Raw genomic sequence first — 16883 nt, 5'->3', positions numbered from 1 at the left:
CCTCCAATTCCCCAATTTAAACTGAGCAAAAAACCAGTCTCCATGTTCCATTATAAAATTAATCATCCGTGTCTGTACCCCAGAGAAACACACAGGATAAAAGTAGGTGGGGGCAGGATAATGCTTTTCTAAGTAAGTTTAGACATATATGCACACACACACATAGTTGTCTGAGAAGTAGCTGCCACGAGTTACTTAGGTTTATACATTTCAGATCTAGTAACTGGAAAATAAATTTTTGTGCCCCAGAGCAATATTAATTATTAGCTAATAAAAGAGTACCATCAATGTTTTTCAGGAGGTCCTATGTGGGAGTAGTTTTAAATTGCTGTCCTTCCTTTATCTTAATTTTACAACGATAGCAACATACATTCTTTCAGAACTGCACAACTATTTTCCTACTTCAGGTTAATGTTTTTCTGCTTGGATCCCAGAAGACAATTAGATCAGTTCAAAAATCCAGGACCAAAGAAGACCTTTTGGGGATGACAGAGGGGCAGGAATTCATTCTCCAACTGTGCAGGGTCACCCCTGAGGCTGGGACCCCCTCCGTCCCACTCAGGTAGCAGGGAGCAGCTCCCACATCTAGGGCAGGGCCTGCTGGCTCAGGGCAGAGCTGGAGAATCTTCCTTTTCACTCCAGGTGATAAAGGCCCAGGAGTCTGTTGGGGCGGCCGCTCAGGCCTCCACTGCTTCCTGAGTGCAGCTGGTCTCCTTTCTCCACTTCTGGTAAACCCACGGATCTCCTCCAAGCGCTTAGCACAGACTCATCTTTGCTTTTTGGAAGAAAGAACCAGCTCCTCTTTTGTAGCAACGTAAACAAACTTGCCCTTTCCACTGGGTCTTTCTCCTGAGATCCCCAAACCAGTCTGCTGACAACATGCCATTTTCTGTTCAATTCAGCCTGTTTACTTTTTTACTGTGATTCATGTCTGAGTTTCTTTTGAATCAAATTATTGCACTTCCCTGGTGAGAGATGCCATATGATGATCTTGTTAGAACAAAAAACAAAAACAAACAAAATCTTCTGCACTCAGTGCTGCTCTGTCTTATCCCCAGCATGTTTTCCCTCTGGTTTGGACACACTTCAGTCGGCTACTTGAGCGGTAATGAACCCTTCCAGGGTTAAGGCCAGTTTTCAGACATCTCTGTCTTGGAAAAGATAAAGACGAATTTGTTGAAACAGTGTCAACAGAGAAAAAGTCACTATTTCAAAAGTATTTTACAGTCTAAGCGGCTGGTGTTTCCCAACGTACATGGATTGAAGAAAACCGACTGATTGGGTGATTGTGCTGAGTCACGGCGGCAACCTGAGGCTTTCTTGATGGTTTCCCCCAAGAAATGCTTCCGAATTGAAGTAATTCATCGCTTCAACAAATCTGGAAGCCAAGCACGGCATTGCATTTTTTTGCATGGGGAGAAAGGGATGTAGTTCATACTCCTCTTTTCCAGTAAATACATCTTCCATCTCCCCTTTACTTTTTGGATGTGGATTATTACCTTTCAAGCAGTTCCTGTGTGCCGTGTACAACAGCATTTAAAAATTAAGCTGTTTGTGTGAACAGATCTCCCTCCAGGTACAGGAATGAGATGCATGCGTTACCTGAATTCTTCTTCTCTTCCCACGGCGGCCAGAGTGATGTACAAGCTTCTGGGCGGGACACATGGCCCTTCACGACAGCGCCCTGACTGCCCACGTTCTCTTGCTTCCGCGTCTACCTGGAATCCCACTCTTTTGCCTTCTCCTGGCCAACTCCAACACATCCTTCGAGGAAAAAGTCATCCTTGCCCAGACTTGCACCCCTAGCCTTCAAAGTACTGACACAAATCTCTCTTGTGAGGTTTCATAAGAGGTGCTACAACCACCCCATGACTGCTTCCTCCTGCAGAGAGAGACTCCTGAGGGCAGGGCACTCGGTGTCCCCAGCACCCAGACGTGTCACATTCACCCCACGTGCTTGGTATTCTCCAGTGAACTAACAAGCGCAGCTTAAGGTAAGCTTTTCCCCAAATCCGACCTTGCAAAGACACTCATAGAACCATTGTTTAAAAGATAGTATTCTGTGGTCTGTAGCTACACCATCCCTTAGGACTCTTCTAACTTAGATATGAAAATACTGTTTCAACAATGAAAGTTGACAGCATATACTTTTTTTTTTTTTTTTTTTGCGGTACGCGGGCCTCTCACTGTTGTGGCCTCTCCCATTGCGGAGCACAGGCTCCGGACGCGCAGGCTCAGTGGCCACGGCCCACGGGCCCAGCCGCTCTGAGGCATGTGGGATCTTCCCGGACCGGGGCACAAACCCGCGTCCCCTGCATCAGCAGGCAGACTCTCAACCACTGTGCCACCAGGGAAGCCCAACAGCATATACTTTTAAATATTAACTGAGTTTCATATATGCAGTGAGTAGTTTTTAGTATAAGTATGTCCTATGCACTATTTGGGACATACTTATATTAAAGAATTATTCTGTTTATCTGAAGTTCAGGTTTAACTGAGCAAACTGTATTTTATCTGGTAAACTGTAAGAAAGAAAAAAGAGTAAGTTACAGGGATGTAATATTCAGTACAGGGAATACAGTCAATAATATCATAATAACTTTGACGGGTAATCTATAAAAATATCAAATCACCATGTCGTACACCTGAAACCAATATAGTATTGTAAGTCAACTATACGCCAATATTTTAAAAAAGAAAAAAATATTTAACTTCTCAGTTCTCAAACTCTTTGTCCACAGAGTCAAACCTACCTATTTATTTAAGTTACTTTTGAATGGCAAGTTTTGATGATACATGGTAAGTGAACTATCTATCCAGAGTGTGAACACAGGAGAGGTACTGAAATTGTAATTGACACACTTTCCCTGTAAAGACCACGGGGTGAATGCCCTGCCTTGGATCCTATTATAAATTAGTCCTTTCCTCTTTTATTAGCTAAAGTTGCCACTGAATATCAGATTCAATTCTAGTACTCATGATGCATTAAATGAGTCAAGCCTCACAATACTCTTATGAGGTTGACACTACAGTTATCCCATTTTACAGATGGGGAAACTGAGGCCCAGGAGGTTAGACAGCTTGGTCCAGGCTGAGCTGGAATATCCACAGTCTGGTACTACAGCCTCTTTCCAAACCACGGCCTCTTACCATCTGATCCTCGAGCTTCACACGACACCAGGCAGCCACACACTCCTGACTTTTGGTGTGGGTTTGAGGGAAGGTTGCAGACTTCACAGCAAGATTCAAAGAGGTGCGTTTGGTTAGAGTTCTAAAAGCCAAACTGGGCTTTAAAACATAACTGCTTAAGGATGTTTCCAGATTCACACTGGAATAAAAATCCCCTGGGATTTTTCTCTAAAGAAAGTCGAGCAGGATAATGGCAGCTGGGGTTTGCCACTGCCCCATGAATCCCCATAAGCTTGGCTGTGCCTCCAGGGAAGATGTGGGCATGTAATACAGCCACGTGCAGGCAAGGACGGCGAGGGAGAGGGGGGACTTCGGGATGTAGGTGAGAGACTGAGCAGGTGTTCCCCTCTCCCTGCGGCCCCTCTATAGATTTACCCTTGTGCCAGCATCACTTCTCACGTCCCATTTACTCTGTCCCACCACGGTCCTCCCACCCACATCCGCACCCTGCCCCCAGGAGGGGGGCTGCTTAATAACCTGAAAATTACTGAGTGCTAGGATTATTCCTAACAGAACTTTCCATCTCATACTTCTCCCAACGTTCCCATTTGTTCCCACTTTCCTCTCTAGTATTTGCTCTTTTTTCTTTTTTTCCCTTCCTTCTTTTAAAAAAAGCTGATAATGATTTTGGTATTGAAAAGTTTTTACTTCCCCCCTCCTCAGTTTTATTGAGATATAACTGACACATAACCTTGTGTAACTTTAGGGTGTATAATGTGATCATTGGATACCTGTATATGTTAGTTTTAAACAGTTGTCTCTGGGGTGTGGAGAAAAGGGAGCCCTCCTACACTGTTGGTGTGAATGTTAAGTTGGTGCAGCCACTATGGAAAACAGTATAAAGGTTCCTCAAAAAACTAAAAACAGAGTTGCCACATGATCCAGCAATCCAACTCCTGGGCATATATCCAGACAAAACTATAATTCGAAAAGATACATGCACCCCTATGTTCATAGCAGCATTATTTACAATAGCTAAGACATGGAAACGACCTAAATGTCCATCGACAGATGAATGGATAAAGAAGATGTGGTACATATATACAATGGAATACTACTCAGCCATAAAAAATAATGAAATAATGCTATTTGCAGAACATGGATGCAACTAGAGATTATCATACTAAGTGAAGTAAGTCAGGTAGAGAAAGACAAATACCATACGATATCACTTATATGTGGAATCTAAAATATGACACAAATGAACGTATCTATGAAACAGAAACAGACTCACAGACATAGAGAACAGACTTGTGGTTGCCAAGGGGAAAGGGAGATGGGGGAGTGAAGGAATGGGAGTTTGGGATTAGCAGAGGCAAGCTGTTATATATAGAATGGATAAACAACAAGGTCCTACTGTATAGCACAGGGAACTATATTCAATATCCTGTGATAAACCATAATGGAAACGAATCTGAAAAAATATAAATAGATATGTATAACGGAATCACTCTGCTGTACAGCAGAAATTAACACAACATTGTAAATCAACTATACTTCAATAAAATAAATTAAAAAAAGAAACAGTCTTCTCTGATCCACTGAATAGCTAGCATGGGAAAAAGAGTTTTTTGAACTGTAACTAATACAACATTTTTTTTTTTTTTTTGCAGTACACGGACCTCTCACTGTTGTGGCCTCTCCCGTTGCGGAGCACAGGCTCTGGACATGCAGGCTCAGCAGCCATGGCTCACGGGCCCAGCCACTCCGTGGGACATGGGATCTTCCCGGACCGGGGCACGAACCCGCGTCCCCTGCATCGGCAGGCGGACCCTCAACCACTGCACCACCAGGGAAGCCCTAATACAACATTTTATTGCAGAGTATAACGACTCAATCATCAATTATAACACACTTCAGATGAGTATACACTGTTTCAGTTTGCACTTATAAATCATATTTCTTCAGGAGATGTGAATCGGAACTGATTTTCTGCATACTTTCAAATACACGTCATCTATGGTGTGTTATTAGAAGTCCTAAGGTAGGTATTTTAAAATAGTCCATGAAAAACTGGACTCAGGTTATTTTACAAATTGTTATTTGAGCCTATACCTAATCTCTTTGACATTAACATGTTTAATAAACATTAGAGCACTGTCTGCATTCAGAAGATTGGATAGAACTAAAGACATCATCTCTATTCATTAGGCTGATATTTTCTCAATAATCTAATTTTGTCTTTCATAAGATATTAATGCTTTTGGAAGTCTTGCTCTTAATCCTATTAATTCCTAAGCCAGCCTTTAAAAGTGCAGGAGGAAATATGCAAAGGCGGTCAGTTTCACTGACTTATGAATTAAATCACTAAAGGCAAACCTAAGAATTTCAGGATGGCTAAAATGCAGAACTTCATTTGGAAATGTTTTCTGGACTTAAATCAAACCTTTGGGCCCTGGTTTGTGATTGTTTTCTTGGCTTTGCAGTCTTCTGAACTGCGGTCATTGGTAATACGTGAGGACACACGTGTCAGCAGAGCAAAGTGTGTCTGTGTATTTGCCTGCGTTGAACAAAGACCTGGCCTTCAAAGAAGCAGAGCAGTGGTGGGGCTCTGACTGCTGTAATGAGCCTTGGACAATTAAGCTAAACCCAAGATAATGCAGCATCTGGGGCATAAAATTGAGGCATCATGAGGGCCCCCCAAGAGGAGAAAGAAGCAGAGTTTGAACGTCAAAGGATAGGGGTGGGTGGTAGAAACTGATTTTAAAAATACTCTAATTCCAGACAAGATGTTTTCCAACTAGGAGCTAGTCAGGTAGATGCAATACCAGCAACACGTTCTTAGATTTAAAAAGCCACGTGGCTTTCTAATCCTATTTTTACTGTAAGCATGCTGCTACTTTATCTTCACCAGTGATTGTGAACTAATTTTACTTAATAAGGTAACAGAGAAATCCAAGCCCCTTCCTTCTCCCCCCTCACCACACACACACACACACACACACACACACACACACACACACACATGCACACACACTCAGTGAAGGTGTGCTCTTTTGAACCAGACTCTTCAAATAAATTAATTCTCTTCAGTTTGGGAAAGACTTTCCAACAGAATTAGTCTGAGGACAGAGGCTGTGAAAGGGGTGAGTCCTGCATTTATATACGGTGCCAGATTATATATCGCTGTTCCTGGAAAGGCCCCCACGGGCTGCCTGCACTGGATCGCAGGACAGCGACCTGCCCCCTGGGCTGGCGGGACGGTGACAGCTGTCACTGCCGTGACACTAGCCGGTCCCTCTACTGCCATCTCATCTCCATGCAAGACATTGCTGGTTGGCCTACAACTGTTCTAGGTGGACAGCTTCTTCCTGAGATAACCCTCAAAATTATTGGGATTTAACATCAGACTTTATTATAGGAAAAGCCAGGAAAGGTGGTGAGGAATGGGCAAGAGAGCCTGGCAGGCCTCTGTTTTCATGGCGTATTTATGCAGAATAAAGAAAAAGGTGAAGAAGTATTTCTCCTCTTTTCATTTAAGGTAGGACATCCCCCTGGTGGTTAAGTCTCACCGCTGGATGGAAATGGATCCAGGGATGAAACAGCTGGTCCCTTCCTGGCGGCCTCGTGGGCCCCACCGGCTAGGGGAGATGTCGCAGAGCCCCCGGGCGCCGCGCCCAGGCGGGCGGAGGGGGAGCCCAGGTGCGGGGTGCGTGCTCACCTCGTACTCCTCCTTGAAGCCGTAGCCCTCCGCGCACTTCATCTGCGTGATGTGCTGAAGCAGGTCGGCCACCCGGATGGCAGGGTGCAGCTGCCCCGTCTGGTAGGGCACGTCGGCCGGCTCGCGCTTCTTGTACGTGTGGGGCTGCACCAAGCTGCTGGTGTCACTGGCCATCGTGTGCGTCTCGTCTGGGAAAAGAAGGCCGTGGAAAAAATGAGGGGAACCAGCAGCTACAACGGGGTCGCCGAGAATCTAAGAAGAGGCTGCTGACATCCCCTCAACCTACGGCTGCCACGATCCCCGTGATGGCTCAGCAAAAAAGAAAAGTTAAGTGTCTAGAGATTTCAGTGGGGTTGGCAATACTAGTAGGGATGCGGCAGGAATCTTTGTTTTTACAAAGCAGTCCAAACGATCTCTTGCTTTCCCAAAGCTAGTTGGTAAGAATCCTTTAGCCTTCGGGGGCTAAAGTTCATCGAAGTTTCAGTCTGAAACTTCATCAAGGCCTGGTGCAAAACCAGTCTTGTGTTCTTCCGAAGATTCGTGAACTCGTTTGTATGATGATGGAAATCAACTCTGTATGAATGTTCTGTGAGCAAAGAAAAAGTGCACAAGATGGGTTGGCTTACAAAGCTAGCAATGAAAACGTGGACATGATACATGAGATCCAAGGTAACTGGGGGGGCGGGAGGGGGAGAGAAAGGAACCTGGTTGGATAAGTCACTTCGCATGCTCCAGGATCAGAAAGCTGGACAGGATACGGTGGGCCAACACAGCACTCATGGGATGATCTACAGGAGCTAACATGCAGGCCAACGCACAGCAGAACCAGCTGGCTTTGTTCTACAGAGAAGACCCCCCCCCATTCCCTCCACACCTTCTCCATGGGGCGGGCGCATGGGGGAACTTACCATTTATAGGCACTTTTAAGAAGATACATATCAGGAGAAAAGAGGAGGAGAAAAAGGAAACAGGGCATAAGCAATAGTACTGCGTGAATAAGTACAGGTAGTTTTTATTTTGTGTTTTAATTTTACAGTTAAGTTTTCTATTCATAGGTGGTCAGAGGGCAGAGCCTCATTTCTCCCATCACCTTAGGATGGAGGTGTTTAATTTAAGCACTCAATAAGAAAAGGAGGTTAAAATAGTATCATAATTGCTTTCATCCCCCATGAACCAAGTAATGACTAAATAAGTCTTAGTTGTACTCCATACATTTTCTCACTTAAATTTCTTGAACAAGTCAACCAAATTGTATTACAAAATTAATGTCAGAATTTGGTCAAATAAGCCTAAAGAGGCTATATTTTAATGGAAGACTCCTAGTAAATTAGATTAATGAACTGCAGAAATTGTAGCTATTAAAAAATGTCTTATGCAGGAAGGTGCTATTAGGTTAAGAGTTCCACATTGTACAGGTTAACTCATTATAATGCTGAATCCCCTCAGCCATTTTACAACTGAGGGTCTGTCTCATCAAAATATAATGAGAAAGTCACTTAAAATGAGAACATTAAATCAAAATTGATTTCAGGCATAAAGAGTGAAAACATATAAGAAAAGATAAGTTCAATTAAAAAAATGACCAGATTGTTTATCAATAGGGAATTCAGCTATGGGTTTTTGTTTGTTTGTTTAAACTGAGAAGTTCAGCTCCAAAGGAAATTTAGTTCAAGGGCGCTTGGTGAGCTGGGCCTGGCTTTGAAACCTCACTCCTATCTGCATTGCAAAGCACCTGGGATGCATGGTATGAAGGGTGGCACACAGGTGTGTAGCTATGTGCTGCTGCTGAAATGGTACCTGGATCACTACAAGGTGGCTAAAGACACAAAGACAAAATAAAAAAGGTGGTAAGTTGATTTTATGATTTTTTTTTTCATTTGGATTTGCTTTGAAATTTAGAAATTCATATGTTCCCATCTACTAGAACAGTTGCAAATAAACCGGGACATTATCTCATTGGATTTGCTTGCTGGCAACTGCCAAGCTCACGATGTAGGGGAGGCTCCCTCCTGAAGCCCTGAAGCCCTGGAGCTTTCAGCTGCTCCAGCAGGAAGTTCTGCTCTGTATACTCAAATACATGGAACATTAATTAGTTTCCCCTCTGTGCCTCTCGTTCTCTCAGTTTTGCACCTTTTGGGATGAACGTAATTAAATGCCCTCCACTGTGGACTGACCTTCTACACTTCCCCAAATGAATCATGTGGGTCTTCCATGTGGATCCACTGGCAACCTCACAGTGCTCTGATCCCAGGGCGAGGCATTCTTGGAAGTTTTAAGTCAACAGAACAGTCACCACTGTCACCACTGTATGTATCACCCCCACTGCACTACGATATCTTGACCTCATTATTATGTGGACACGTCTTAAAGCATTTAAACACTACCAGATCATCTAAGAAAAGAACACTATTACTGAGAACACAGCTGCCGACGAGGAAACTGAAGGTTTCTGGTGTGATATCTGTTCTGAAATTTGGTCACCTGAACTAGCAGAAAATCTTGATTCCATCAAAATTAGTGATTCATCAGTTTCCTCTGACTTCTTCAAAAAGAATGATTACTGATAAAATACATCATTTGTCACTAACTTCCTATATTTGTTAAAAATTACCCACCCACAATTTTTAATTAAAAATTATGGCTAAGAGGAAATCAGAAATAAAGCTACTCACTAAAAGTTCCGATGGTTTTCTAAGAACTGAGAATTCATTCTACCTACATTCTTTAACAAACTGTCTCGAATTTCCAACGAACCAGCTGAAAAATCCTGAATTGAAATGGATGCTGCTTTTGAGGTAGGCGACGGTCCTACCTCGCTATCCATCTATCTAGCTAGCTATTTTTTTTTGCAAGAAAATGATGTAAAGGCATGCTAAAGCTTTATACATTAGGGCTGGGCACCTTAGCCTGTGAGAATAAAATGCACTCGAGGATTTAATTGTGCTAAGCTGTGAGTCACAACAAAACACGTCTTCCTGTCTTAGTGTAAATTAAAATAGCACTATTCCCCAAAAGTGCCAGGGTAGGTGTACAGCATATCTTCATTGCATGGTTTCAAGTGATAACCTATGTAACATACGGATTCACCTTCGCACCGAGTGACGAGGAAGGGACAGTCCCCAAGCGCCGCCATTTGTCACATTGGCAGGTTGGTACCAGCTCAACACGGTAACAGTTATTTGTTGATCTGGCTGACTTATTTTTCACAATGTGCATCATTTCTGCTATTTGAATTGTCTGTTCAAGTGACTCTCTCTCTGTAGAGAAGCCTAACCAACTTTAAGAGATGTCATTAGTGTTCGTAATAACAAAGCCCCAACTTTAAAAGATGGTATTTGTTTAATAAGCTTATCTAAATCCTGCTGTGAAATCTGAACATTTTCTTCCCTCTGACAATGCACATCTCGGCCCTCCCCACTCATAGCTCCCCCAAGGTCAGAACACCTACTAGAGGAATTGCGGAATGAATGCCAGGCACACAAAGAAATCACAAATTTCCCATCAAGAGATTCTGCAAATGTCATCTGCATTTAGATTGCATTGTTCGGGCACCTAAGATTAGCCTGTGCCCCTCACTTATGAAAAGGATAAAAATGCAGCTTTCTTTCCCTTACGGTCAGGATTAAAAGGTGGCAGCTTTAGTGGGGTTTGTTTATTAGTCCTCAAAATGACGCAAATTCAAAACATCTGCTTTAGGTCCATTCTTCAACTTCTGTCTGAGTTCATTTTTTCCTCAAGCAACAAACTTGCTTAATCAAGCCCAGAAAACACCATAAGGGGGAAAAAAAACCCAACACCCTCTACATAAAAATCATAACAATTTAAGAGAAAAGAGAAGCACAGGGGGAAAAATTATGTTGCCAAGATATAAACCCTTGTAAAGAGAGTTAGGAAGCAGGACTGGCACAGCTGAGGATGGAGCTCTGGCTGCGAGGGATGGTTATACACCTTGAAGTCATCTGTGTTGTGCTCCTTTTCTGTAAGGTTAGTAGTACTGATAGAGAGAGAACATAGCCGGGTACGCTCGGGCTACGGTCTCAAAGGCAACAGCAGCTCATGCTTGTTTGGTTCTATCATGGCCAGGTAATGCCATTTCTCCTCACCCTTCTTATATCTGGACAAATGGGATTTTTTTTCTTTAACCCCCCGCTGGGAATACTTCCTACCTTAATTGCATTCTGTCCCATGGGGGCTAACATTTTATTTCATTTCCGGTGACATCTGACACATAATAAACCATGTGATTATAAAGTGTCAGCTTGTCGTTTTGCTGTTGAGAACAGCGGCTCCTTTGAAATTCCACTGTGTGACAGACATCTGAAATGCTGGGGGTGCCCTGGGTAGCTCCGAGGAGGGGGAGGGGGCCAAAGCTCTACTGTGATGATTTTTCTGCAAAGCATTTGGCAGAATTAGAAAAATGCTATTTTTGAAACTGCTGTTTTCAGTGCTTAGCAATAAGTGAAAATAATAAGAAGCTATTTTCACGTTTATGACTGTCACCACTTTGGACAGACTTTAGGTCTTGCAAGTACACAGCTGAGTGATGACAAACTGTGTTTTTCCTTGGGATCAAAGCTGGCTTTTAATTCTGAACCTGGACAGGGAGAGCGCTGGAGCCGGGATCGTTCATTGGAACCTTTTGGTATCATTCCCAACACACACACACACACACACACACACACACACACACACACACACACACACACACACACACACACACACACACACACGGCAAACCCTTCTTATCAATGGAGATGGTTTAGAGAAAGTCTTTTTATTATCTATGCCCACCCCCAACCCCTCCAGGCCATCCACCACCCCCGTGTCCGGGTTATGATCCTTGCATCAAACTGCCGTCTCCTACAGAGTGGCCACTGACTTTAGAAATTACTCCTGTAATAAACTGTGATAAAGGGAAATGTTCTCACCTAAAATTGCAGTTGGCACAAATGGGTCTGTCATACATCATAAGCAGGTCAATGCAGAGAAAGTAAAAAGAGAAAGAACAGTAAATGACTGATGAAAGGCCCCCCCAGTTTTCCCGCAGAAAGCCATAGAAAGCATCGGGTTACAACACTTCAAACACGCTAAGCTCCTAAAGCAACCTGGGCAGCAAAGTGAGCCCTGGGTGATTCTGACTGCTCAGGGTTTATGAAGAGATGAAACAACGGAAAGCTATGTTACCTGGGTAGTAGGAATTAGGCACCGATGTGCTCAGGGTGTTCGTTTTCATGGTAAAGGACGATGGTGAAGACACAGCTGTAAATAAGAGAAAAGGCATGTCAGTGGGGGTAGAGAACCAACACCAGAAAATATGGCCCTGAGGTCACTCCTGGGGAAACGACACTGGGTAGACTGTTGACCAAAGAAACAACAGAGGTTTACCCGAGTCTGTGTAGTAAATACTATCAGTCTCCACTGTCTCTGTGGGGAGTCACTTGTACTTTAGAGGACATGCCCCCTTTCATCACTGAAAAGATTTTCTGATCCCACAAATGAAGGAAAAAAACCCACAACCACAGTCGCCATTTCCTTTTTTTTTATGAAAGAAGCTATCTTTTTTTTAAAAAAATTTTTTTTTATTATTATTTTTTAACATCTTTATTGGAGTATAATTGCTTTACAATGGTGGGTTAGTTTCTGCTTTATAACAAAGTGAATCAGTTATACATATACATATGTTCCCATCTCTCTTCCCTCTTGCGTCTCCCTCCCTCCCACCCTCCCTATCCCACCCCTCCAGGCGGTCACAAAGCACCGAGCTGATCTCCCTGTGCTATGCGGCTGCTTCCCACTAGCTATCTACCTTACATTTGGTAATGTATATACGTCCATGCCACTCTCTCACTTTGTCACAGCTTACCCTTCCCCCTCCCCATATCCTCAAGTTCATTCTCCAGTAGGTCTGTGTATTTATTCCTGTCTTACCCCTAGGTTCTTCATGACATTTTTTTTTCTTAAATTCCATATATATGTGTTAGCATACGGTATTTGTCTTTCTTTCTGACTTACTTCACTCTGTATGACAGACTCTAGGTCTATCTACCTCATTACAAATAGCTCAATTTTGTTTCTTTTTATGGCTGAGTAATATTCCATTGCATATATGTGCCATCTTTATCCATTCAGCCGATGATGGACACTAAGGCTGTTTCCATCTCCGGGCTGTTGTAGATAGAGCTGCAGTGAACATTCTGGTACATGCACAGTCGCCATTTTGGATTAAGAAATTCATTAATTTCCCTTTTGACTTCTAGCCTTTGCTTGCAGAATTTTACTACCACACTGAACTGACTTTTACAACTAAGTATGAGAGTGTGTCTACACATGGCTTCTGGAGAACATTCTGAATGTCAATGCTTCTGTACTTTGCTAAATCCTCACCCTGCTCCTATTTTGGATATTGAGAGAGCTTTTCACAATGCTACGATCTGTTTTATGAAAAATAAAGATGATACTCCCTGTGTACTATATTTAACGTGAAAGCTGCATGCCTACATGTTGTCTTATCAGGCCTTTAAATCCTTGTAAACGTGCTTATTTTTCTTTGAAATCTTCCTCTGAAACACTCAAGATTTAACTACAACACCTTCTCTTCCCCCTGTCATTAAGAGGTAGAGTCAATCCCATCCAATTTATCTGATTCCGTTGAAAGTGGATATTTCCTATTTTTAAAGTTTAACTCTCTTCAACATCTTAATTGATTAGTGCTTTAAAAACACTTTCATTTCATTAAAGTGCAAGGATAAATTATTGGAATGTGCTCAAGTGCTCAAGCTGGTTAGATCTAAGGCTAACTTCTAACTCCTCTGATGTGGTTATGCGGTTTATTTGATGCTGAGTTCCCGATCAGGACACTAATGCCCACTTACATGGCTGGTTTATGGGCGGCTCTACCAAATCCCTGTGGTTACTGCATGTCAGCTTTACCCTGATGACACGTTAATATATTTTCACTCTCTTGGAGCAGTTCCCTTCAGACAATGATTTTACCTATGTTTATATTTTTCAAGTACAGAATTAGCAAATGACAGAACCAGAACCCAGGCTGCCTGTCAGTTATATTTTTCTAAAATAGAGAAGTATCACATTTATAATGCATGTTTATGATAAGCTGCCAGGAAGAAAGAGAGCAGTTGATAAAAACAAGGGCAAAACCCCGAGTACCTATAAAACATGCCAGGGGTCAGGGAGCATAATGCCTATTACCTGCTGACATTTTTATTTGTTTTGTAAAAATGTGCAAAGCAGATACAAAATAACTATGTTTATTTTCACCTTTAAAAACATATTTTACACCCCTTTTTTTGTATAAGAATTAAACCCATACCCACTATCCTTATCTACTTTCCCCCCTTTTAGGTACGACTCCCATTTGCTTTGATGGATGGATTATTCCCCATTCTTATAAATGTGCTCGGGCTTATTTTTAAATTCTCCAACCTCAGTTTTCTCACCGTCTCATTCCTAAAAACTACTTGCTTCCCAATCCTAAAAGATCTCAAACGTATCCAGGCTTGGAGTAGGTCTGGGCTAGAAGCCTAGTGGTCTAATGAACACTTTCCATGAAAATTTCCTTCTCCAGTAACTGCTCTTTTAATTTAGAGGCATTTAGAGAGTATGACGATGACAAAGTTTACCATTAGGGTCACTGCCCGTGGATGGGATTGGATGAGACCTACCCATGGTTCAGAGAGCGGGAGGACAGTGGAACGCCTCGTGCCGTGCTTCCTCCATTGGCTTTACCGATGGAGGCATCAAATAACGCCTCCTGGCGGGCGAGCCCCAGAAGCTGTGTCCCCACTGCTGCAGCAGCCCCCTCTACATGGGCGGTTTTGGATTTCCACAGATACATTCATGTTTTAAAAAGTCAATGCCAAATTAAACAACCTGTCCAGAGGCAAATACCTCCTGTTGCTCAAACTTCAAAAGCCTAGAAACTGCCAATGTAGGTTTCTGCTCTTTGGGTAGGCAATTCCAAGTAAATTTATTCGTGAGGAATTTCACCATGAAATAGAAGATTTGGAACAGTAATGGGTTATCATGGAAAGAGCGAGCATGTATCCGCGTGGTCCCTTCCACGCTGTTGGTCAAGAAATAACTGCTCTGACAAAAATTCTCATCTTGTCTGTGGTGGGAAGGACTCGCCCCCCCCCCACAAATGCATCCTAAGTTGCTTTATTTTGGCAGTTAAACGCATTACATACCTTTAGATGGAAAATATATTTGCTACAAAAAAGCAGAGAAAATTGTACGAAAAAAGGGATGGAATTTGTGGTAAACTGAAGTACCCCAGATTCTGCCACCTACACTGAAAATGACATGAAAGGGCAAAGGACAATGACCACGGTTGAGGAGTGTGTCCTGCCCGCCGGGGTGAGAGCTGTGTCTGCTGAAGTCCCGCACCAGCGGGCCAGGGCTGCATGTGGATAAATAAACGTAGGGCCTCTAACTGGGATAAGGTGGACAATAGTAGCCACTGTGAACAGAAAGGAACACGCCTTTCCACGAAGCCTTGCTGAATGTAGGGGAAAGGCAGGTGTGGGAGAAGGGTGCTGACCACAGCAGGCGTGATCAGAGAGGGTGGGGGGCCGGGGGAGATGCAGCTCCCAGCAGCCCAGGTGGGTGGTCAGGACAGGAGCGCACACCTCCCGCACTGGGATCAGCCCTCTCGCACCAGAGACCGTGGGTCTGTGATTCTCCCAATCCCCAGCCTTTACTTTATTACTGTTGGTGACAGCTGTCCTTTATCCATCCGCAAGCCATCCAGCATCCTGGTTGCAGAGCCAGGGTCAGCAGCAGCCTTTGGGCATGGATTTCACACGTTAAAGAAACCTCTGACCTTGAACCTGTCAGCGCTGTGAACCACATCATTAGGCACAGGACACGGGATTTACTTTTGGTCCCCAAGAAGATCACCAGGGACACGGCGACTGCACTTTTTGTATTCATACAATCCCTGTAATTGCTGGCTTCCTAAAATAACGCCTTGTACCTGGATGGCAGGTGGCAGCATGGAAGGTATTAGCTGAGCTCCGTTTACCCACCTGGTGTGAAACATAAGCCTTCTGAAGTGGAAATACAATTTAGCTCACTAATTGCCACTAACAGCCCTGTAATAAAGGCAGAACCTGTCAGCTAAACAAATAAACAATTAGCTTGTTACTGCCATTTAGTGAACTGCTTTATAACGGGCTTCCCCCGAGTGACTGCACACCTGCCTCGCTTACAAACAGGAGCTGCATAACAACAGGGATGGTGAGGAGGGAAGCCTCCGTGTCACTGCTCTCGGGTCTTTACAGAAACGTGGCCGTGGCTGCCCATGCTGTCTGCTCTGGTCCCGTCACCCCGCCCACATCACCGTTCCTAAGCAACCGTGGCACGTGGGGACGTGTCCAGGATCATCTGAAGGGATTGGAGAAACCAACAGGGCCTAAGAATTCTCTGGGAGGTTTTGTTTCCTAACCCCCAGCACCACCTGGAATCCTGGAAACCCGAGAGCTGCCCTGAGGGCAGGCCCCCGCGCAGCACTCACATCTCCCGTTGAGGTTGTGCGTGTCCATGAAGGAGAAGGCCTCGTCGCAGCTGGTGCCCTGCTCCGCGTAGCTCTTGTCCATGGAGCTCACCATCACCGTCATTTCCTGCCGCGTGCTGCTCATCGTCTCCTTCCGCTTCCTGGCCAGTTTCCTTGGGACAGAGAGTTCATTATGCAGACACGCGTGAGGATGGAAAAGGTGCACTGACCAACGCTCAGGAATCACTTGTATGGAATTAATGGTATTCATCCATAACAGTGTCTCATGATGCCTTCTAGATGGCAGGTTCTCTGCCAGCTGCAGACATGCAGAGGAGACCCATCTCCTGCCTGTCCTCAGAAAAACCCCCTCAGGCCAAAAGGCACATGAAAAGATGCTCAACATCGCTAATTATTAGAGACATGCAAATCAAAACTACAACAAGTTATCACCTCAAACCAGTCGGAATGGTCATCATCAAAAAGTCTACGAACAGTAAATGCTGGAGAGGGTGTGGA

The 16883-nt window shown here is 43.8% G+C and overlaps 1 protein-coding gene across 8 annotated transcripts in view; it reads right to left on the bottom strand.

Moving 5' to 3' along the window:
• Nucleotides 1-16883, bottom strand: part of PTPRM (protein tyrosine phosphatase receptor type M) — a 798567-nt gene that overhangs the window by 137464 nt on the left and 644220 nt on the right. For all 8 annotated transcript variants that reach the window (XM_079943436.1, XM_079943437.1, XM_079943438.1 and 5 more), the window contains 3 exons: nucleotides 16386-16537; nucleotides 12035-12109; nucleotides 6851-7038 (listed from right to left, as the gene is read on the bottom strand). In XM_079943436.1, the coding sequence (XP_079799562.1) occupies nucleotides 6851-7038; nucleotides 12035-12109; nucleotides 16386-16537 (415 nt within the window). The remainder of the gene's footprint in view (nucleotides 1-6850; nucleotides 7039-12034; nucleotides 12110-16385; nucleotides 16538-16883) is intronic.

Source organism: Stenella coeruleoalba (genome assembly GCF_951394435.1).
Source record: "Stenella coeruleoalba genome assembly, chromosome: 14".
In the NCBI taxonomy this organism is placed as follows: Eukaryota; Metazoa; Chordata; class Mammalia; order Artiodactyla; family Delphinidae; genus Stenella; species Stenella coeruleoalba.
Note: the sequence above shows the minus strand (reverse complement) of the source record. Positions and strands in the feature narration are given on the sequence as shown.